This window comes from Scheffersomyces stipitis, chromosome 6, assembly GCF_000209165.1.
Source record: "Scheffersomyces stipitis CBS 6054 chromosome 6, complete sequence".
Taxonomy (NCBI): domain Eukaryota; kingdom Fungi; phylum Ascomycota; class Pichiomycetes; order Serinales; family Debaryomycetaceae; genus Scheffersomyces; species Scheffersomyces stipitis.
In genome coordinates, this window is record NC_009046.1 from 1,630,337 (window position 1) to 1,654,075 (window position 23,739).

The 23,739-nt window shown below is 42.2% G+C and overlaps 8 protein-coding genes across 8 annotated transcripts; 5 read left to right on the forward strand and 3 right to left on the reverse strand. All coding sequences in view use genetic code 12, as the record gives it.

The window, feature by feature from the left end:
- Window positions 1-179: 179 nt before the first annotated feature.
- Window positions 180-1,890, forward strand: APR1 (aspartic proteinase precursor). The gene has a single exon (XM_001385636.1). The coding sequence runs from the start codon at window positions 475-477 to the stop codon at window positions 1,726-1,728; it is 1,254 nt and encodes a 417-aa protein (XP_001385673.2). The 5' UTR covers window positions 180-474; the 3' UTR covers window positions 1,729-1,890.
- A 1,956-nt stretch (window positions 1,891-3,846) lies between these two features.
- SSC1.2 (mitochondrial heat shock protein of the HSP70 family upregulated 15 fold under aerobic conditions) lies at window positions 3,847-6,782 on the reverse strand. Its single transcript, XM_001385975.1, has one exon. The coding sequence runs from the start codon at window positions 6,744-6,746 to the stop codon at window positions 4,803-4,805; it is 1,944 nt and encodes a 647-aa protein (XP_001386012.1). The 5' UTR covers window positions 6,747-6,782; the 3' UTR covers window positions 3,847-4,802.
- A 713-nt stretch (window positions 6,783-7,495) lies between these two features.
- On the forward strand, window positions 7,496-8,655 carry PICST_68225 (conserved hypothetical protein; the record flags this gene model as incomplete). Its single annotated transcript, XM_001385637.1, has 1 exon — window positions 7,496-8,655. Exon 1 carries the CDS (start codon window positions 7,573-7,575, stop codon window positions 8,653-8,655), a length of 1,083 nt encoding a protein of 360 aa, XP_001385674.2. The 5' UTR covers window positions 7,496-7,572.
- Window positions 8,656-9,441: 786 nt separating this feature from the next.
- Window positions 9,442-10,851, forward strand: PICST_84845 (predicted protein; the record flags this gene model as incomplete). The annotated part of the gene is made up of 2 exons (XM_001385638.1): window positions 9,442-10,542; window positions 10,585-10,851. Exons 1-2 carry the CDS (start codon window positions 9,601-9,603, stop codon window positions 10,849-10,851), a joined length of 1,209 nt encoding a protein of 402 aa, XP_001385675.2. The 5' UTR covers window positions 9,442-9,600.
- A 1,499-nt stretch (window positions 10,852-12,350) lies between these two features.
- Window positions 12,351-13,591, forward strand: GPD1 (glycerol-3-phosphate dehydrogenase; the record flags this gene model as incomplete). Its single annotated transcript, XM_001385639.1, has 1 exon — window positions 12,351-13,591. One exon carries the CDS (start codon window positions 12,351-12,353, stop codon window positions 13,461-13,463), a length of 1,113 nt encoding a protein of 370 aa, XP_001385676.1. The 3' UTR covers window positions 13,464-13,591.
- Window positions 13,592-13,865: 274 nt separating this feature from the next.
- PLB6 (Lysophospholipase) lies at window positions 13,866-15,761 on the reverse strand (the record flags this gene model as incomplete). Its single annotated transcript, XM_001385976.1, has 1 exon — window positions 13,866-15,761. One exon carries the CDS (start codon window positions 15,759-15,761, stop codon window positions 13,866-13,868), a length of 1,896 nt encoding a protein of 631 aa, XP_001386013.2.
- A 1,595-nt stretch (window positions 15,762-17,356) lies between these two features.
- PICST_7312 (predicted protein) lies at window positions 17,357-18,148 on the forward strand (the record flags this gene model as incomplete). The annotated part of the gene is made up of 1 exon (XM_001385640.1): window positions 17,357-18,148. A coding segment is annotated over one exon (792 nt), but the record flags the coding sequence as incomplete, so codon positions are not given.
- A 192-nt stretch (window positions 18,149-18,340) lies between these two features.
- Window positions 18,341-21,756, reverse strand: PICST_68228 (predicted protein). The gene has a single exon (XM_001385977.1). It carries the CDS (start codon window positions 21,438-21,440, stop codon window positions 18,468-18,470), a length of 2,973 nt encoding a protein of 990 aa, XP_001386014.2. The 5' UTR covers window positions 21,441-21,756; the 3' UTR covers window positions 18,341-18,467.
- Window positions 21,757-23,739: the final 1,983 nt, after the last annotated feature.

The following is a 23,739-nucleotide window of genomic DNA, read 5'->3' on the forward strand; positions in this document are numbered from 1 at the left end:
TGTTCCGACCTAATCCAGCCTGAACCCATCCGTTTCAGTCATACCCTGCCTGCAGACAGTGCTTTGCCACATCCCCTCCAGATTTGCAAGTTGAGCTGAATGAATTCATCTTTTCTTATACGACTTCTTTGTCTTTTGGCTTCTTTCCTTACGTCTTTTCTCTTGTTGTTCCAATCCAGAAGACTTCTGAATTGTGTTGAAGCATCCTTTGTTATCATTGTTGGTTTACACAGATTAGAGCAATATCAATAGTGCCATAGCCTCAGTCTCGTTTTTGCCCCCACACTATTATCCACTAGACTTAATCTGCTAATCTAGAAGAGTATTCTGCCATTGCATCCAGCCATTGCAGTCATTCCGGACACTCTTATAGTGCTTATAATCATCTAATTCTGCCATACTCCTGGTTTATCATATTGTTAGTCTTTTAGATTCTTCTCAAACTCCACTACTTTCAAAAGTCTCATTTCTAAAATGCACTTCTCGTTATCGTTACTCACCACCATCGCTACTGCTTTGCTTGCTCTTCCTGTTGATGCCGGAAAGCACTCTGCCAAGTTGAAGAAGGTTCCTACTGAAGAAACCCTTGACGCCAACACCTTCAGAGAATACACCGACGCCCTCTCCAACAAGTACATGAACATGTTCAACGCTGCTGCTGGTAACCCGGTCGTTCCTAACGTTATGGGTATGGCCAACCAGGCTCAAGTACCATTTGTTAACCCAGAAGGTAAAAAGGGTGCCCATGAAGCTCCATTGACAAACTACTTGAACGCTCAGTACTTTACTGAAATCCTGTTGGGTACTCCAGCTCAGCAGTTCAAAGTCATTTTGGATACTGGGTCTTCCAACTTGTGGGTTCCATCACAGGAATGCTCGTCTTTGGCATGTTTCTTGCATACCAAATACGACCACGACTCGTCGTCCACTTACAAGGCTAATGGCTCCGAATTCTCTATCCAATACGGTAGTGGAGCTATGGAAGGTTACGTCTCCCAAGATACTTTGGCTATTGGTGACTTAGTGATTCCAAAGCAAGACTTTGCTGAAGCCACTTCTGAACCAGGTTTGGCTTTTGCTTTCGGTAAGTTCGATGGTATCTTAGGTTTGGCTTATAATACTATCTCCGTCAACAAGATTGTGCCTCCAGTCTACAACGCTCTTGCACAGGGTTTGTTGGATGAGCCACAATTCGCCTTCTACTTGGGTGACACCAAAAAGGACGAAAATGACGGTGGTTTGGCCACCTTTGGAGGTTACGACGAATCCGCTTTCACTGGTAAGATCACATGGTTACCTGTCAGAAGAAAGGCTTACTGGGAAGTTTCCTTTGAAGGTATCGGCTTAGGTGACGAATATGCCGAGTTGGACAACACCGGTGCTGCTATCGATACCGGTACTTCGTTGATCACCTTGCCATCTTCTTTGGCCGAAATCATTAACGCTAAGATCGGCGCTACCAAGTCTTGGTCCGGACAGTACCAGATTGATTGTGAGAAGCAGGACACTTTGCCTGACTTGACATTGAACTTTGCTGGGTACAACTTCACCTTGACCGCCCACGACTACATCTTGGAAGTTGGTGGTTCATGTATCTCTGTATTCACTCCAATGGACTTCCCTAAGCCAATTGGTGACTTGGCCATCATTGGTGATGCTTTCTTGAGAAGATACTATTCCATCTACGACTTGAAAAAGGACGCTGTTGGATTGGCTACCTCGAAGTAAGTTTTTAACTACGTAACGGCCATTGGGCTACATAATTCTTAAAATTGCTTCTTTCTGATCTATTGTTTGTTTTGCTTATCTTGTTGTTTTGTTCTGGTTTGCGATTCCACTCCAGTATTCTCTTATGTATGCTGAAACAAAATAATTTACAATTATATGCATAAAACTATCTTGAACAAAGTTGCTGTTCTTAGTACTATATCAGATACTATAACGATGTTATAATCTTATAATCTCCATGTTTTTATGCCAATTGTCTTCCCTTTCTAAGATACTTTGTCTTATCAGTCACATGACCTTATGCTCCTCTGCCGCAATCTCCCAAAAATGGCTGGCTAAACTGTTTTAGCTGCGAAAAAAAAGCCAGCCATTTTTTAGTGCGTGATACAAAGGCTTTCATGATTTAGTGCCTCCATTAGTAGTCTAACAAAGGCAGCTAGTCACCAATTCTCCAAGAGTACGCTGTATTGCATTGATATCTCAGGATATTTTCCACCTCTCTTTTTCACATTCCAGATCGAAATTTGGGCTTTTATATTCTGATTCATCAATAAAATCATCCCTGATCCCTCTCTATGACAAAATCAGTTTCTCTGAATTGCAGCGAAAAAGAGTATTTGAAGCTCGAGAAAATTGTATCCGACTCTGACCTCAGTGAAGGAATGTCCGAACTGAAGGCAGCTTTCAGTACAGCTAAAATGTCTTCAACCGACCCTGATTTCAACTGGCTCGAGGTGCAAACAGCCTCCTCCAACTCTGTTCCCACTTCTTTCCACTATCAATATTTAAATGATCTCAATAATTCAATGGATACATTCAGTATGTTCAACAGATTGTCAGGAAATAACACCTTGCCTACTTTTGCCAACACATCCCATCTCAGTCCTTCCCCAAAGAAATCCACACGAAATGGAACCTTTTTGCTGGACAATTCCTCTGACAAAAATGTCAAGGGTGACTCTTCTCCAGGAGCAAACAGCAACGAATTTGGAACTATAAAAGATCATGATAGCATTGTAACGCCACAAAGGAGCAGTGGTTTCATTTCTGGTAGAAATGAACCTAGTTTCAACCAAGTTCCACAAAGATTTTCCCTGTTCATATTGGATCAACAGATGTCACAATCGAAACTGTTACTCGATAGCTTCTCTGTAATATCTCCATCTGAAAACAGTGAAGACGATCTTTTAGGAAGAAAATTCTCTAGCTCAAAGAAGAACCGAACCTTAGGATCCAAAACCAGAACCCGCCCAGCCAATGCATTCCGCAACTCCTTGGATTTATCCAGAGAGTTCTCGGACTATGCTGGATCACATGCTGGCACTATCTTTTCTACCAGGGCCGAACTGCAAATTCTATTGCAAGGACCCCAAGTTCCACTTCAACCTAGAAGCAGATTCAGTGGATTCAGAAAACTAAGAAATCTGAAAAAGTACAAGGTTAAAGTGGAACCTCAAGCTACTTTGATGAGAAGCAATGCCATCAAGGATCCAGAAGGAAGTATTTTTTACAGAATGAAAATCAGACTCAAGAAATGGTTGAGCAAGATAAAAAATCTCAAATTTCACAATTTCATTGCTTCTTCAAAGAGGACAGGTAGCATAAGGCGGAGCAATACTTTAGGACGTTCTAATACATTGATCCGTTCCAGCACTTTGAACAGATCGAAATCCAAGGCACTCAGGAGAAAGTATAGAGATCATCCAAATAATAGGCAAGTACAAAGGGCATTGAGCATGCAAAGACCGAAAATATCTGTGCCTCTAAACAACCCAAATTTGGGACAAAGACCTGTTCAAACAGTATTGGGTTTGGATGATGAGCTCAAGTTCCAAGCTGGTGCCCCAGAGGACAATATCAATATTTCCTTTAGAAAGGAGTCAGAAGGAAAGATGAATCACCTAGCCCTGTACATCAATGAGCAACAAAACCAATACTTCAAAGTATTGGATCCAAGAAGAAAATCTATAAACTACGGGAAACACCCACTGGGAAATGTTCCTACTAAACTTGACGAGATCATTCCAGAGTTCAGCGATAGCAAGTTGGAGGATGAGAAGAGTGATGTTGAAAGTGAAGCACCACCTCCACCACCTCATGTTCAGGGAATTGTTGCTCCGGCCATAGTAGATGACAATGCCGTTGCACTCGAAATTTGGAGAAGATATTTGGCTCACGTTCTTTCTAAGCGTATAATGCTTCGTCAAGAAATCAATATCTTCAGAAACCTTCTTGAAAACAAATCTATTAATTCCGAACCCGTTTTTGCAGCCGAAGAAGGTGTAGAACCAGAAACAGAAATCAGCGAAACAGAAAGTAGATTGCCTTTGGCATCAGAGGAGGCTTCATTCAAAGAGATTTCTTTGAGCGACATGGTCTCACAAACCAACACCAACTTGAGCAGCTCTTCTGAAGAAAGATCGGATACTCCAACCATCATAGCATCACAGGGTCGGGATTCTAATCCTAGTATGGAAGAAGAGGAATTCCACAACCAGTTGAACAGAAGATCTATCTTGGGTGAAATGCTCGAATATGAATCTGAAGGAGAGCTGGTCGCTTCATCCTCCGTTTATTCTTTGTCTTCTATTAGTGAATCTATAGCCTCAAGAAGTTTATCGAAACGATCTGCTAGCACCTATGGCAATCTGTCCGAACCACTCACCAGAACCTACGGTACCATAATCAGACGTCATACGTTGAAACCAGAATCTTCTGGTAGGGGACCTATGAGGCGATCGCATGGCATTCAACACAGTCTAACTGAGTTGAAGGTATAGAGCAATAGCCTTCTTCACAATTATAGGCTTAACTCACTAACGACTTGAAAGATAGATTTGTCTAGATTTACTACAAGGAGACTAGTTACATTTCCTTTCTATTAATGATAATAAATAGGTACATCTTAAAGGTGTTCATTATGTAGTGTTATAAACATATTTACAAGAGAGAAGTAGGTGCATTCACCAAGAAAAAAACCCAAACTAGATTATGTACAAATAAATAATTAGTCAGGGTCATGAATCATGATACAAGTTAATAATAGAAGAATTTTCATGTCACCACCCACTTGCTTAGTTCTTTGGTTCAGAAGAGTTTTCTGAAGAGGAATCGTTGTTCTTGTACAACTTTTCAAAGACCTTCAAGGACTCGTTTTGCAATTCCTCGGTCTTAGTCTTCAATTCAGCGGCATCAACTTCTTCACCGGCTTGAGCTTTGAGGACAATTTCTCTCAAAGCGGCAACCTGTTCTCTGACCTTGTCGGCATCAGCAGTTTCCAACTTGTCTTTGAATTCGTTCAAGGAGTTTTCGGTGTCGTTACACAATTGGTCGGCTCTGTTAGCGGATTCGATGGCTTCTCTTCTAGCCTTGTCGGATTCGGCAAACTTCTCGGCATCGTTGACCATCTTTTCGATTTCAGAGTCAGACAAACCGGAGGAACCAGCAACGGTAATGGAGGCGTCCTTGTTAGAGGCCTTGTCACGTGCAGAGACCTTGATGATACCATCAGTGTCAATGTCGAAGGTGACTTCGATCTGTGGAACACCCTTTGGAGCAGGTGGGATACCAGACAATGTGAAGTTACCAATCAACTTGTTGTCTCTGGTCAATTCTCTTTCACCCTGGAAAACTCTAATTTCGACCGAAGTTTGACCGGCCGAAGCAGTGGAGAAGATCTGCGACTTCTTGGCTGGAATGGTGGTGTTTCTAGAAATCAATCTGGCGAAAACACCTCCCATGGTCTCAATACCCAATGACAATGGGGTGACATCCAACAATACAACATCTGTCACTTCACCAGCCAAGATACCACCTTGAATGGCAGCACCCATAGCCACAGCTTCATCAGGGTTGACAGCCTTAGATGGCTCTCTACCAAAGATAGACTTCACGGTTTCAATGACCTTAGGCATTCTCGACATACCACCAACCAAGATGACTTCCGAAATGTCGGAAGTGGACAAACCGGCATCCTTCAAGGCCTTCTTACATGGATCAACAGTCTTCTTAACCAAAGGTTCAACCAAGGTCTCGAATTGGGATCTGGAGATCTTCTGGTTGATGTGCTTTGGACCTGAAGCATCAGCGGTGATGAAAGGCAAGTTAATTTCGGTCGAGACAGTCGAAGACAATTCGATCTTGGCCTTTTCGGCGGCTTCTCTGATTCTCTGGATAGCCATTCTGTCCTTTTCTAAGTCGATACCAGACTCCTTCTTGAAGTTGTCAACAATGTTTCTCACTACAGCAATGTCGAAATCTTCACCACCCAAGTGGGTGTCACCGTTGGTCGATTTGACTTCAAAAACACCAGCACCAATGTCCAAGATCGAGATATCGAAAGTACCACCACCCAAGTCAAAGACGGCGACAACTTGACCGTCGTTCTTTTCCAAACCGTAGGCCAAGGCAGCAGCAGTAGGTTCGTTGACGACTCTCATCACATTCAAACCGACAATCTTACCGGCATCTTTGGTAGCTTGTCTCTGGGCGTCGTTGAAATAAGCAGGACAGGTAACGACGGCGTTCTTGACTGGCTTACCGAGGTTTGCTTCAGCGGTTTCCTTCATCTTGTTCAAGATGAAACCACCAATTTGTTGTGGAGAGTATTTCTCGCCACGGGCTTCAATCCAGGCATCACCATTGTCGTGCTTGACAATTTTGTAAGGAACCTGATTCAAGTCTCTTTGCACTTCCTGGTCTTCGAAACGACGACCAATCAAACGCTTCGTGGCAAATAAAGTGTTCTCTGGGTTGACAACAGCTTGACGCTTTGCTGGGATACCAACCAATCTTTCGCCTTCCTTGGTGAAGGCAACGATGGAAGGAGTGGTTCTGCCACCTTCGGCGTTCTCAATGATCTTTGGAACCTTACCTTCCATGATGGCTACAGCAGAGTTGGTGGTACCCAAATCAATGCCGATAACGGGACCGGAAGGAGCAGCAGAAGAGTTGAAACGGACAGCAGCTGCTGGAGCACGTGCGGCAGCAGACTTGAACGAGTTTCTAGCGGCTAACATCGTTGTTGTTTGGAGTGAAACGGAGTTGTAGATGTTTCTGGATAAGAAGAAACCTGAAAAGATGAAAATCGATCGTCGATTTTTCAGTGGAATTTTATTGCTATATATGCGAAAATTTTGTAGATAGGTGGGGTTACCCGGCGCTATATATTGTGTCAGCGAAGATTCGAGAATGACCCGGTGCAGTCACGTGTATTTAGCAGAAGAAATACTGGGGAAGATTAGATGAGGTTGTAGAAGAAAGATGGATAAATGAAACTGCTCTCTAATTGGAAGAAAGGTATGTAAGTTCTGTAATTGTAATTCCTGTTGTTAGTTTGGTTATTCTCAATGAAGAGATGAGAGCATACTGGGCCAGTTAGTTGAGCTTGATGGCATTTCTCGCTCGGCTCCGAAAGTAGGTCAGTATGTTTTTTCGCAGTCGTTTTAGAGAGAGTCAAGAGATGGTTGATGAAGAGAGAGAGACGCTGACTAGTCAAGCAGACATAAGTTATTCAAGTAGTTAGCAAGAGCTTCTCAGTCTATTGAGTATAGAAGTAATTTATTGAGATCCAGAAATTGCCTTCTTCTTACTACTCTGCTTTGGTCACTCAAAATTCTCGCTGTTTCTGTATTCTCGCGGTAGTTTCTCTGACACAATTCTCTCGCTAAACATCCGCACTCATCCAGAATTCCTCGCTATTTTTTCCCACCTTTCTTGTTAATTTTCTCCCTAGCGCAACTCTCGCTAGCCCCTGCATCTCCTTATGGCCTGATAACCACCATTTGGAACTATAACCACTTCAATTCCTATCTTTCTATTGACTACTCTCCTGCTTCCATCCATATGCTCAGAAATAAAACCCAGAAGGAGCTTCTTCAGCTCTCGAGACACATCATCCAACCGCTTCTTCCCAGTTTTTACAAGGGCCAGGCGGGCAAAGTCACAGTAATTGGAGGATGTGAAGACTATACTGGAGCTCCATTTTTCGGTGCCCATTCGGCTGCTCTAGTAGGAGCAGACTTGTCTCACGTAATCTGTGAAAAGGTGGCTGCTCCAATAATCAAGCTGTACTCCCCGGATCTCATGGTACACCCATACTTGTACGACTTGAACAATCCGGAAATCAAGGTGGACCTTTCTAGTCAAGAAATCGACCAGTTGCTCAAGTTGGACTATGAGGATTTGCTTAAAAACAACTACCCATCACTCAATGCAATCATAGAGAACAAAGTGTTACCTAAAGTGTTGAAATTGCTAGACAGGACTGATATCGTGGTCGTGGGCCCAGGTTTTGGGCGGGATCCCCTTATGTTGAAGTCGCTTGCTCGTATCATAGAAGAAGTGAAGGTTCTCAACAAACACATCATCCTTGATGCTGATTCATTATTTCTAGTAAGCCTTAATCCAGCCTTAATTAAAAACTACCCCAAGGCCATACTTACCCCCAACGTAGTTGAATTCCAGAGATTGGCTCTGAAGTTCGGAATCCAGACTAAGATCTCCGAAACCGACTTTTCGGCATTGCTAGACGAAACAAGACGATTGTCGAAACTGCTAGGACGTGTTACTATCCTCAGAAAAGGTAAGCAGGAGCTTATAGTAAAGAACGACGACTATGTGGTCAACGACATTCAGGGCTCTAACAAAAGAGTAGGTGGTCAAGGCGATACTTTGACAGGAGCTCTTGCTACATTAGTCAACTGGTCCAATAACTACAGTGACGGATTATGGGATACGGATAAGAAAGTTTTAAATCGTGACGAAGCTAACCTCTTGGCTTGCTTCACAGCTTCGGCTCTTGTAAGATTCTCGGCTCATAAGGCTTTCAAAAAATACGGAAGGTCAATGCAAACGTCAAATGTCCATGAATTTTTGAAAGAAGCCTACGATGACTTATTCGAAGGCGAGAACTATTTGAAGTTGTAATGGGCTTATAGAGTATGAATATATGACATTGTGGATATAATATGATATTTCGCAGTAATTCTACATTTATACTATATTTATAGAATGTATGCGATTTGTGAAAAATTGTTCAAAACGACAACATAGATGATATATGAACGTGATAAAACTGAATACTAGTATTTCGACTTAGACTTTTTGTTATTAGTTTATAATTCTGATTTGCTTTTCCAATATTGAATTCAAATCTATATCTGCATGTGCCCCACATTTCGCAGCCAATGCTAACTAAGGAAGAGCATTTCAAACTTGTCACAATTTAGAAATTGATATATACACAAGTCTTGATTAGCCTCTTGAGTACTTTTATACCTCTTATTCAACAGTTCACCGCCTTGTTTTCACCAAAGGTTTTGATCTCTGGAGTCACTGTTGACTGCCCGGAAATAGCATATCTATATCATCACGTGAATACCAAAATTCCGGCCAGGAAGGTAGGCACATTATACCCTTCACGTTGTGATAAGAACACCTTTCAAAATCCTGAAACTTTCTGAATCAAGTCAGTATCTACAATAAAAGCAGGATATAGTATAATTCTCTAAATATCAATCCAATTATTTCTTCTTTTCCAGCATATATTAACTTAGTGTTCTCCACTCACGTGATATCCGATCTTCAGAGCCGAGGAAATACGAACGAAGTTGTCCAATTTCCCCATGAAAACTAGAATGATGAAGAATCAACTTATTCTTTCTCCCATTTCTAGAAAGTCAGTCGCAAGTACTACACCTTTTCAGAAGAAGCATCATTATCAAAATATATATAAGTTCTTGAATCATCAGAACACTATCGACGCATTTTTCCAGTAGATGACCGGGCTTTTGTCTTATCTTCATTATTCAGCAATTTGAATTTTTACAATCAAATTATTCCTAAATCAAGTACCATATTCCACCAAATAAAATGGACGCTTCTTCTTGTGGACCTTCCAGCGCTTTGGCAAACCTTTCCAAACACACTCAGCGTGACAACACTCTTCAGAACGAGTATGCAGCCAAAAATGCCCAACTCCGGACTGGCCCAGCCGGTTTTCGCCAGAATGGAAATGCTGTAGATGCCAGATTGAATGCTGAGTTCCACAACTTTCAAGGAAATGGATTAGGAGCCGAATTTCCAGCCTTTGCTGGAACCCCTTCTTTTCAGCAACAAGCTCAACACTTAAACCAGCAGCAGTTTCAGCCAAACAATGCTGGCTGGGTCCAGGACTTCTCGGGCTTGTCTATCAGTAACCAGCCACAGCAAGTAGGTCATCCTCAAAGTGACTGGCACCAGCAGTTTCTTCAACAACAGCAACATCACCATCAACAGCAGCAATTTGAGCAGCAGAATATTCAGCAGGGTCAGCAGTTTGCACCAAATTATGCCCTGAGTGCCTTTTCTATGAATATGAGAACCAATTTGTCTACGCCTTTATATGCCCAGCAGCAAGTTCAAACTGGCGCACTGCTTACGGAGCACCAGGAGATTCATAAAATGGAACAGGAGAAACAGCTTTTTGATTCCCATTTTGATCAACTTGAGAAGGAATTGAACCAACAGCTGCAGGAAAAGCCAGAAGTAGAGGTACAAGTAGACAAAGTTGAAAACGAGCAGTTTGCTGAGACAGCTAGACAAATCGAAAATTCCTTGCGACAATTCGACACTGCTGATGCTGCAACTAAAGCAAAGATAGAGAACTCAGACTTCTTGAAGTTGATGAGCTCCATTTCCAACAAACAAGTAGTATTGGATGGCGACAAATTGGTAGACTCTACAGGCCAGGATATTCGCGAAAATGTGAACGAACCTTTGCAACAAATCAGTAGACCTGACTATCATGATCCTATTCACGACATACCCGTTCCTGTGCGGCCGATCACGAGAAATCCGGCTCAGGCTGAAATACAGCAAGAAGCCAGACCAGAACAGATTAACAAATTACCGGATCCTTTATCCCATATGCAAGATGGACTGTTAGGCGACGTCTATGATGCCTTATCCGCAGCTAAAGTAGTCTCAGGTGGACAAGTCAAGACAGGAGACTGGGTGGATGAAGATGACGAGTGGCTTGATATGACTACTCCATCTATAAGCAGGCCAAAGAAGGCAAGCATCATGGCAGACCATTGGCAAGAAGTGTATGACGACTATAGAAATGACGATGATTTTCATTAGCCGGGACAATCGACTTAATTGTATGTATTATCGCATCAAGGGACTTCCGCACTAAAACAGGTATTTATTGGTATATCAGGGTGTTAATTAATATAACGTAGTAGAGTTAAGTAATAATGCGTAGTGCTGATAACTGAAATGGCAGAACATAATGTATTCTTTTTAGGTAATGGCAATACAAATTCAGTGGCAGAAGTCGAAAATCGCACCCTAAATTCAGATCAAGATTTAGAATCACACCTACTTTTAGTTGATTCTTCTTAAAGTTTAAGTTTCTTACTCAGCTGTTCTGCGAAAAATTTGCACCCAATTTTTCCGATCGTATTCTCAGGAACTCACGGATAAACCTTGACAAGCCTCCGTCAACCGATTCAACGGTGAAACAGGGTCGTGTTGTCTTGTGCCTATATCCAGTTTATCGATGTTGTAATCGTGCAGACAACAATGGGAACCTGCTCTGCTTTCCTGTGCAAGTGTATCTGGAATGTCTTGAGACGGCAGTTTACGTCATAGATGCAATCTGTATCTGGCCATCCCTAACTATCGTGGTAGACTTGCTATCTTTTTAGAGTGGTGTGTTTCCTATTTGCGATTACTGCTATCCACTGTGTAGTACCACTATTATTGCTGTAGATACTATTGTTGCAATATGCTGAGAGACGTATTATTGATACTGCTCGAACAAAATGCAACCAAATAAAGAAATATTTTAATATTTTATCGTAACAGATTTGATCTCAACCGTTTTAGATAAATCGTAAAGCTTACAATTTGCCTTACAATTCGCTGGCAAATCCGTTAGTATAGCATTGGAATCTTCCATAATTGCCACCACACCAGGTTCTGCATTTGACTGTAGCCTTCAGTCTCTTTGAAACAGGATTTGTTCTTCTTTCATGACCTGCCCCTCCTCCACTAACAGTATATCTGTTAGCCTTTCCCAAATTGTTGGGCCAGGCAAGATGGCAAAACCTCGAACTCCACGCCTTTACAAACAAGTCTTCTACATCTTCCAGCTCTACCACTACGATCTAGACCTACGGTACTACGACGTCTCGTTGCGTTCACATATCCACCCGAAAAACGCTAACAAAGACGCCTTCCTTGAAGTGACATCATCAAACAGTAACACCAAAAAAAAATTCAACATTTTTTAATAACGTCCGCCTGCACACAGCCCCAAATCTTGCTTTCGGACTTTTGGTCTGCCCGTTAACACTCTTTGCCTAGGTTACACAATCTACCCGTAGGTGGCAGAAACAGGGATCACCCGCCTATATAAGCTTGGGCGATCGCATAGCAACAGCAGTGTCTGTTTTTTTGCTTCTGTTTACAACTTGTTACACGTACTTAAGCCTACGGTTCATTTTTCACATCTCAATATTTCTATACCACTCTACCAGAGTTAATCCGAATTGGCTATTTTTCCGTGCATCGCATAGTCAATTTCTTCAACATATTAATTATACTAGATTCCACTAATTCTAGAGAAGCTCAACATGACCGCTACTACTATTCCTTACAACATCCCTTCGCGTTTCAGAATTGCAATTATCGGCTCCGGGAACTGGGGTACGGCCGTCGCCAAAATCGTATCTGAAAACACAGCTGAAAAATCGGATATCTTCGAGCCCATCGTTAAGATGTGGGTTTTTGAAGAAGATGTCCAGGGAAGAAAATTGACGGAAATCATAAACAATGACCACGAAAATGTCCGTTATTTGCCAGGAGTGCAATTGCCAGAAAACTTGGTAGCCGTCCCAGACATCGTCGACACAGTTAAAGATGCTGATTTGCTCATTTTCAACGTTCCACACCAGTTTTTGGGCAGAATCTGCAAGCAATTGATCGGCAAAGTTTCTCCATCTGTGAGAGCTATCTCGTGTTTGAAAGGTTTGGAAGTCAATTCCGACGGCTGCAAATTGTTGTCTCAAGTAGTCACAGACACTTTGGGAATCTACTGTGGTGTCTTGTCTGGAGCCAACATCGCCAATGAAGTTGCTAGACAAAGATGGTCCGAAACCTCAATCGCATATACAGCTCCAAAGGACTTCCGTGGTCCTGGACTCGACATTGACGATTTCGTCTTGAAACAAGCTTTCCACAGACCTTACTTCCACGTTAGAGTTATTGAAGATGTCATTGGTGCTTCTATAGCTGGTGCTCTCAAGAATGTCGTGGCCATTGCAGTGGGTCTCGTAGAAGGCGCTGGATGGGGTGACAATGCCAAGGCTGCTATCATGAGAATTGGTATCAAGGAAACTATCCGGTTTGCTTCTTACTACAAGAAGTTTGGCATCAGAGGCGCAGCTCCAGAGCCCACTACATTTACAGAAGAAAGTGCCGGTGTGGCCGATCTTATCACTACATGTTCCGGGGGTAGAAACGTCAAGGTCGCCAGATACATGGTCGAAAATGGTGTCGATGCCTGGGAAGCTGAAAAGATATTGTTGAACGGGCAGAGTTCACAAGGTATCTTGACTGCAAAGGAAGTGCACGAGCTCTTGGAGAACTTTGACTTGAAGGAGGAATTCCCCTTGTTCGAAGCAACTTATGCGGTAATTTACCAAAACCATTCTGTGGACGACTTCCCAGCATTGTTGGAGTGTTAATTCTCCATTTTTATAAATCCTACGGTTGCATATATATAGGGAAATAGCTTAATAGCCGGGTATAGTACATAATCTTATTTATAATTAGACTTTTTGAGGGATCCACATTTTTCTGGGTGCCAAACTCCAAAACCATTATATTATAGTGATGTGCATGACTTTTGAAGACTGCTCTCCCCACAATGAGGTGTTACTCGGCAATCCAACCAATCACACAACCTGTGCTCATTTATATTCATTGACACTTGTAACCATTTATTCACTATTTATTCTAGTTTTCTAAAGGGTGGCTGCGAAAAATGAGATTCTGCAGCAGAAAAAATACATTTTTATGAAAATTAATCAACCTAACAATTTTTTAGTTTTTCTATTGAAAAGATATTGTCTTAAAAGTCAAGAGTCCTATTCCTCTTCTTCTTGTTCTTCTACGTCTCTCTTAAAGAGGGTGATTCCACCGTTGTTGATTCCTTCGACATTGTTGGCATTGTAGTATTCGGAGCTAGTAGTCAAACCGTCATTGGAAAAGTTATCACCAATATCTGGACCACTATAGTAGTCTCCGTTCCAACAATACTTAGCAAAACACTTCTTACACTGTTCTGTTTGTTCAACACCCTGCCTTTCTTGTTCCCTTCTAATGATGGCACAGCCTACGCATGCTGGCCATTCAGGATCGATGGTTCCATTGAAACGAGTTTCGGTTTCAAACCCATTACGGATCATGCCTCTCTTCTCGTCTTCTGCGTATGTCAATCTGAAAGTTGATGTATTTGACCAGTAGGAGAAGGGCCTGTTGGCAATATAGATAACCAAAGGAATATCAAGGGGATTCAGAGATAAAGCGTTGAGGTTTCTGGCGTCACATCCAAAGAAAGTTGGCTTAGCTGTCAAGTTCAAGTTACGGAAGGTAGTAGAATCTGGAACGTATGGGAATGCCACTCCGCCTCCCTGAGATGAAAACTGTCTTTCGTAAGTTTCAACCAAAGATTGTCCACTGGGCCAGCCGCCAATATCTGCCCCATTATCATGAGCAAAAATCACATCAACTTGACGTTGTGGTTGAAGCAAAGGTTCCAATGGAACGTTCTGACCATCTTCACCTCCATCGACTAAGTAGAGAGTATTGCTGCCAATGATCCTTCCGACAACTGATCCTACTAAATTTCCTAAATTTCCAAGCAATCCTGAACCACCACTGCTATAAAATGGATTTGGTGCATAGTATGCAATATCAACATTAATAATGGAAGCAGGAAGAAGGAACAACTTGATCAATGACGAAAGGAAAGAAGGCAAACCCACAGTATCAATTTGCAATATGAAAGCGTTAAATAAAGACGATGACGTACCCATGACAAAACCAGCATTATCAAAACCGTTGACACATGTTCCAGTCATAGACTTTCCATTGTTGAGGTAGGAACCAATATATTGGGTCTGGACAAATTGGGAAAGACTTGGGTCCCAAGAACCCATTTCAAAAGGTGTGAATTCGAATATGGTGGAGTTGGCATCTATTATTTGAGTACCTGGTGCTCTACCATCAGCAACGAGAATTGGAAATGGCATTTGGTAGTTCTTTAAATTAGACAAACTGCTTATACTAGACCAGGTCAATCCAGCACCATTTTCAGGAGAGTTAGACAAAAGTTGATACGATAATGCTCTAGCCCATGGGTCTGTTACTGTCACTTTGTATCCAGCAAGTTGCTTTGCTTCCACTTCTGCACTAATAGAGGCGTAGTAAGCAGCAGCAGAGATGGGATCTAATCCGAAGTTGTTGAAAATGGACTTTTCCAAGTCCCAGAGTTTACCTTGGGCAAGTATATCATCCACTGAAACATAATCGTTCAGAGCAATCGATCCCACTAACCAACTCCCTCCAGACAATCCGGAAATGTAAGTTGAAGCTTGCAACAATCCTTTCAAACCCGAGTCGGAAGAAGCGGTTCTTTCGTCTAGGGCCGACAATTGACCAGCCCCAGCTAGCATTGCTCTATATCCACCTCCACTGAATGCCAAACCAATATTAATAGATCTGGAGGTATTGGTCAAGAAGCTGAGAGCATCAAAGTCAGTTAAGTTGGCCCCGGCAAGGAAGTTTGCCAACTTTTGTTTGGTTACGGCTTGACGATTCTTGACCCAATTGGACTCTTGAGAGCACAAAGTCCCCGAAGCTGGCCTGGTCAACAGTCCAGAGGGACATCTTACAATGTGGGGAGCATATGGGTTGAGACTGATTATAGCCTGGGTAAGCTCTATCAAGACAAAAAATGCAAGTATAAATGAATGGGACATGCTGCTCTGTACTATCTCTACTGAACAAAGCCATTCTAAAGTTTCAGAGGAATCTACGTTGTTATAAATACTTCAAGAACAATACTAAGATTCCATGCATCTTTTCCTTTAATTGAAATGAGGCGGCAGAAGATATGGAGGGAAGAAGTTTTGGCAGCCAACGGCTTTGTGGGGCCGTGCCAACGTGAGCTGATTATGTTTGGGACCTTATTTAAAGGGATGGGAGTCAGTAATAGATATTGGGGTAATAAGGTTTCCACAGCCGTACCAAATTGAGTTTAAGGTTTCGGTAGCTATCCTAATTTACTATATATGAAATTGGGCAGACCCTGGACTTAGAGAAACGTTACGGGGAGGAGATTAAGTAGTCAAACCTTAACTGTTTTCAGAAAATCTAAGAGAACAATGGCATTTAGGGTAAATCTGAATCAGGACAATTGGAAATTCAGGATCCCAATTAGCAAATATTTGTCCCTGACGACCCTGAAATAATAGAAACAGAGAAGCTTTGAGGACATCTGCACCAGTTCGGGAACTGCATGCACGTATTTGCCTTGACAATCGGTTTGGCTCCGAAAACTTGGAATGAGGTGGCAGGAAATGAAATAGAGGGCCGCACCATTTAGTACCTCATTGTAGATCTTCGTTTAAATCCAACAAGCTCCATTGTAAAACGTTTTTCCGTCAAAAGTGAAACGGACACATGGTACCTGATGGAAAAAAGATTGGCTAGACCTTCCCTTCACTCTGAATATCCAGATAGCCTTCGAATAGACTGCTGAAAATGATAGAAATTCGTAAATTTCCTGCTCTGCAACCAGGGCCCACCGGTTGCAATTCGGCATTCTATAAAAATGTAGCGCTACCATGTAAAATTTCCCGATCCGGACACACAAGAGATATGCAATATAAGGGCGACGCCTCATGGTGATGAGGTCGAGCCCTATAGTTGTGAATTCAGTCTTTGACTGTATACCTAATTAGCATGGTAATTTAACTAACATCTATCTTTATAGTCTGACAATTTTACGACGCATATAGGAGGGTTGATAAAAATGTTCAGTGCAAGACATGCGATGAATTATTCTATGAATTTGTTTTTGTAACGGACTCTCAACAGTAAATGGTAGTGTTAAATTAGAATATTATGTCAACAACATTCTACCATGAGAAGCTATCTATACTATTCTTTTCATAAACTCAGTCTTCTAAATCACTATGTATATTTATTCCCAGACCACTTTTTCGCAGCTATAGCCTCAACAATTAATCCTGCACATATGCAACAACATAAACTAAACTTTCCGGATCACATAGAACTTTATATCCACAAGTTCCTTTGCAACTAGACCCTCCTTCTCCTAGCGACTTCATAACAACTCCAGATGCCCCGTCTTGGAGTCGAATATGGCGATCGGTCACTTGCAAGCTCTGCTCCGAACTTGAGAGCGCGTCTTCACCTTTTTGCCAATGATAAAGTGGCTACTTTTAATGCTGTGCTTCACCATCTGAAAATCTGGTTCAACCAGCAACTGACCTTGATACGAGTTCTTCTTCTGGCACTCGTGGTCGTAGGTATTATTGCTGGAATTGTGGTGTTGATTTTTCACCAGTACTTCATCCATTTACTCTACCAGCTTGCGGATACCTGGCACACATTTAAGTATGGCCAACTTCTTCTTTTCACACTTGTGTTTTTGGTAGGGTTCCCACCATTGATAGGCTTTACTGCCTTGTCCACGCTTACTGGAATGGTGTATGGCTTTCCAAGAGGCTGGCCATTGTTGGCCCTGGCATCGATTAGCGGTTCCGTGGTGTCGTTTGTAGTCAATCGTTATTGGCTCCATGGCTACGCTGTTCGTTTAGTCAATCATAACGAGACATTCCGGGCTTTTGCGGAGATTCTCAAGGAGGAGAACTCTCTCTTCTTGCTTGTGTTGTTACGTTTGTGTCCATTGCCGTACTCGTTGTCTAACGGAGCTCTTGCAGCTATTCCGGAGCTCTCACTTGTCACATACACTCTTGCTTCCCTTGTGACTTCTCCCAAGCTCTTCATTCACCTCTTTGTAGGTCACAAGCTCAAGAACTTGAGTGACGACAAGTCCAGTACCGCTTCAAAGGTAGTTGATGTTATTTCCATCGCTATCACGGGATTGGCCCTCGCTGCTGCTTCCTTCATTATCTACAATAGAATGCAAGAAAAACTCCAGTCTTATAGAAACAACAGCAACAATACCTTCAGCAACGAGAACTATGACAGAATGATCTTCGGCAACTTTGAAGATGACTTGGAGCTTGCAAGCAATGACGTCGAGTTGAACTCGGCAGACTTCGATGCTGACAACTTCATCATTGAAGACGACGACGAATTGCTAGACGATCACCAACTTTCCGACCCCATCCAAAACAACCTCACAACAAGTAGCATAGATAAGGACAGTGACGCGAAGTCCAAAACCTTGCCACTTGCCGACGAAGGAGCGTCGGACTGGGAAGCCGAATTTGACATTGATCTCACCAACTCAAGCAATAATAGAGTATATTGATAAAAATACACGAAAATACGATTCCTTCATTTTAAATTTGGCTGTTGATAGTAAATTAGTAGTTGTAGGGATTATCTATATATTGTATATATCGTACCCCTTAACGAAGACTCCCGAACATCTTCGATTTTTTTGTTCTGTACTGTTAACGGGGAAGACACTAATCGACAAAGAATAATCTAGTTCTTCTTCTTTCGATTCTATCTTCTTTGGACAACCCACTCTTTTTGAGGTTTCCGTCAGCATCATATAAACCTTCACCATTCATGATTCTAGTGGCATCTTCTTCACAGAAAATAGACCCATTTATCAAATAATAGTCTGATCTGATGCCCTTGTTGCAATGTTGACAAGTCAAACATTCCAAGTGCCATTTCTGCTCCAATTCGTTTTCAATACACTCACCTTCAATTCCTAAGTTACAATAGGTACAAACGGAGTTGTTCAACTGGTGGTAATGAGTGAAACAGTAAGGCTTGTCGTCAAAAGCATAGCATGGAACGTTCTTATTAAATTGGATATCACAGCCGTCCTGGAAACAGGAAAAACATGATCTGTGCCATTGTCCAGATAGTTCTCCGGTCTTAGAGTGAATCGATTTTTGCAGTCCTTTAGCATTGCTAACGATTACTTGGTGACAAGTACGACAAGGTCCCTCACCAGGAGCATGTTGTATTGTGGATTTCTCTTCTACCACTCCGATGGCAGCTGCTATTTCGTCATTATCAATGGGTTCTTGTGTCTGGGTCATGAAGACCAGTGGAGATTGTTGTGTTTCTGGAATCTTGAAATTAAGATGTTGCAACTCTTCTTCCACCTTGTGATTTTTGGGTACCAATGGCATGACAACCTCTTCTTCTGAGATTTCTTGTGAAACATCTTCTTCATCAACATCTTCTACTTCAAAACTTGGAATCATACTAGGTACATCATCTCCGAAAGTAACACCCTTCTTAGTAGGTTGCTTTACTGGCGAAGAAGGGGCAGAGAGAACAGCTGGGTTGTTTGCATGGTGCACCGATAAGGGCTTGACAGATTCAAACGTCACATCCGTAGACAGATATTCAAAGTCTTCCGTCTTATCTTGAGTAATATCACTTTTTGCATATTGGATGCTTTCCTCAGTAGAAATGTCCAGATTTTGTATCTGGTCTGGAGCAGTGATCTCGAAGCTGGGCATGGCTGGACTAACATATACAGGTTGGTGAACAATCTGTCCATCTGGAGCAACAAGAGGCTCTTCGGTCTCATTTTGAGAGAATGTTTCAGCGTTGTCACCATTTTCAGATGGTGTTTTCAAACTCCCGTTGACCTTCAAGTTATTAAGTTGTCTTTGTAATTCCTTTTCTACTTCATCCTCTTCTTCAATGTACATAGTCTCTTTTGAAATAATGGAACTCACCATTGATAGAGCACTCCTCCTGTTTCCACGGTCATTGTTCTCCGTGGCCGTGTTTAGGAAGCTGTTAAAATCGTCATTTGTATTTACGTTTGCATTTGCCAATGCAACTTCTTCGAATTCAGGAGATTCAGGGTAGGGACACTCCTCCTTTATTTGAGGAGGTATGAACATGTCACTGCCAATTGTCGTTCTGAATCTGGCAAGCCCAATCTCAGATGGCGAGGACATGGGCAATGCAGGAGGGGTGCTAATGGAAGGAACAGATGAAGTTCTAGGAGTGTAGTTCTTGTGGCTCTCTACATCCTTCTTGAAATCGTCAAGAGCACTTGATAATCTATCCGCAGCATACTTCTGTTCCGCATCCACTTCGGTAGACGTCTGGATTTTGATTTTTGGAACAGCCTGATGAGCGTGATCAAGATTTGGGCTCTGTTTTGCTGTTTGAATGTGTCCCCTGCTTCGGTTCCCACGAGGGTCATAACGAAGATCATGACGTTGACCGGACATTGGCTGTTGCTGAGGGAACTGTTGCATTATTGGTGATCTTGGCTGGTGGTTTGAATAATACATTGGTTGTTGAGGAACTGCAGCATGGTTGTGGTGGACTCTATGTTGAGGAGGAATGGGTGGTCGTTGTTGGAATGGCTGCGCATACCCAGCAGTATAGTGTTGTTCTGGAAACTCTCTGTGGCCAGTCATTTCGTACTGGTCCATGGCTGGAGCACTATGGGGAACTGGATCGTTCTGCTGTGACACACAGAATTGTTCCTCGTCTGGACTTGACAGGTGAATCTGTAAACCTGTCAAAGTTTGTGGAATGTCAGCATTCTCATCAAAGGCCGAAGGAATCTGTTTGTCAATGCTGTTATTGTTCAGATGCAAGGAGCCTAGGGCAGAGCCTGAGCCTACTTCTGAGCCTGATGTGGTGTTGTAGTCGTCCATTGTGGTTTCTCTGGTGTCTTCAAACGAGTTCTCCTTACGAGACATACTATCAGCAAGATCATTTTCTGACTCTGACAAGTTGTCGATGTCATCGATATCAGGGTTCGTTTCGCTGCGATGATCGAGATCGAGCTTCAAATTCTTGTAGTTTTTGTTGGCGTTGTCCAAACCGTAGGATCTAGGAGAAGGTCTGAAGTCAAATTCTTCTTCAGGAGCTACGTTCTGGTGAATTACAAACTCCTGCCGTTCGTCTATGGTTGTGGAATTTGCCATTTCCTGAGCTATGCTTGAGGTAGAGTCATGATGCTCCGTTTTGCTCAAATAGGTGTAGTTATTAGAATGCTCCAAGTTATGTGATTCTGAGTACGGTCTGGTGGGTGGGGACACTGGGTACGGAGCGTTTTTATCAACGAAAGTCGTGCTTTTGGCACTGGTGGGTACTCTGTAGGGATTCTTGAATGTCAAATCCCCAGCTGTGGATGCTGGAGTAGCCATTGATGAAGTTGATGCGTTTTTTGAGTAAGACGAGATCATTGGAGATGATTTCGCAGATGTAGGAGACGTGGAAGACGACTTAGGAGGAGTAGTCGTTCTATCGCTGTTCTTTCTACGTGATCGGCCCGAGTGTACGGAACCAGTATCGTTGGCAGACTTGGGAGGTTTATACACGTCGAAGCCTGCTCGCTCGTAGACACCTTTGTATCTGTGTTCAGCTTTGAACGGAGGGAAGGCCGAGTCTAAGGGTCTGGCTGGGTGGTCCATTCGAATATGCTCTGGGAATGAGTTCATTGTTTGAAAGTGGGAACTACAGCTCTAAAGTAGTCTGAAATCAAGGCGAAGACAACAAAAAGATCAACAATAACAATAAAAAGAAGGTAAACAATTAGTAGTTCGACAAAATGGGCAACACCACCGATTCGGATGCTCAAAGATCACGAAAATATTCTTGTCGCTGTAAATATATCCAGGTGACACGAGATCACACGAAACGAGACGACTTGAGCCGAGATGGTTGACTTGTGAAAGTGAACTTGGTGCAGAGATGGACCTTTTCCACAAGAAAGAATATGTAGCAAGACGTTGGATGCTGCCTTGGAAAGTTGAAAAAGCTGTAGCACTCTAGAAGCAGAAGTAGTGAAAAAAAAATCCCCTACTAAAAAATCAGCTCTCGCCAGATGTATAATGTACAATGAAGTTAGACTTGTAAACACTGGCTAAATAGTCGCGCCAAACTTTACGTGTATATGACACAAACAGACAATAACTACAACGCGAGATTCTGAATATGCAGACAGAAAACGACAGGCTCGCGAACCTACTGGGAGGGCAGGGACCAAATGTCAACGGTGAAAGCTTCAGAAGGGGTGATAAAAATGGAAAAAATGGAAAAAATGGAAAAAATGAAAGCAAGTTTGTGAAGCAATTAATAGCAGGTGCTAGCAGATATAGTGGTAAAAGTTCTGCCGATAACTGCAGCAGCGTAGAATGAATTCAAACAGAATCAGCCAATATTCCGCTGCTGGCGTCAATTGTCGCTCTTGTTATGTTATTGTCTCAATTGTCACCGCTGTGAAGCTGCGCTTTACAATGCACTATCTCGTCTATTCCAATTGGACCAGGCTTTGGCTACTGTAGACGGCTTGTTTTGCTGTCTGAGGCTCGTCTGGACTGTGTGCAGATGAGGTTTTTGGGTGGGCCTGGAGGCGAAAGATCAGATTAATATCGGGCTCTTTGACGATATCTCTTTGGGATTTTTTTGAGAATAGCTTTTATGAGTACTCCATCTGTGTGGATATTGGAATTTCGACTTTGCTTCTTCTTGTTCATTATATATTGCCGTCTTCGATCCACTAATGGACTTCATCAGGTGAGGTACGAAGAAAATTGTACTATTATTGTTTAGCTTTTTTCGTGTCTTGCATCTAATTTTGTCTGAGCCCCTCTTTTTGAATAATACGCGTCGTAGTCCAGCGTTAGCGCGCAATATTTCTATATTTAGTGTAGAAGAGGTTAAGACAAAAGCAAGTCTGAATCCAAAGCGAAATAATTAACGGCAAATAGCCGCTGTGGTCTTGGTTAATGACTAGATTGTCACTTCGATCTACGGTCTGACTTCGCCTCTATAACGTCGTAATTTTCATACTCTCAAAGTGCTGTAATCATATCGTAGTTTCCTCCAACTGTGACCATATTAATCGTAGAACCACTTCATATTCTATCAGCCCCAGAGTATTCCCTAAATGGAAATAAATTTCAGGAGAATTGAACCCTTCAATTATCATCAGAAAGGGTGTGGGTGCAATTGTACATAGTTACGTATGTTTCATGAACAATATGCAGAGCATGCAAAGACCATGTTCTAGTGCTAGACACGGAAACTAGAAATTTGACTTCTGAAACGTCCGTCACCTTGCTGCAACTAGCATGATTCAGACCGGCGGGATCGAGCCTCCAAATCAGCTTCTCTGTAAAACAAAATGCAAATAGCTGTAGGTCTAATAAGAGTATACCCTGATTAGTGATATTTTGTTCCATTGACACCTCGTTGAGCAGACGATATATATATGTCGGCCGTAGGGAACCATTCGTGTCGTACACAGGTAGCTGCTCCAAAGTTGAGTGTGTATCAAATTTAACCAATACATGATTCAATTTGGCTGGAATATGAAGTCAGGTGCTTGGTCGAAATCCAAGTCGAAACTTGGAATGAAATACAAGCACATGGTTCACATCGTTGTCTAAATCTTTTCAGAACCTTCTGACGATTTCTTGGTAATTTAACATACTTTGGCTTCTGGGGTTCCAGCCATTGATAGCACAAACATAATTTGCACCCATAGACTCTTGTATAGGAAGAAGTCAGACTTTTAAGCTCTCAAATACAGTTTTGTTTTTATTTTTCAAATGTCTTTCTTCACAAGACTTCTAAGTATATGGCAAAGCGGTAGATTATGCAAATACTATTGGAAAGTAGCAGAAATTCACTATTATAGAGCAAATACGATATATGACAGAAATTGTATTGCTATAGCATTTTTATGTGCACTACTCAGCTAAAGGAGCAGAATATCTACTACAGCTTTCTTTT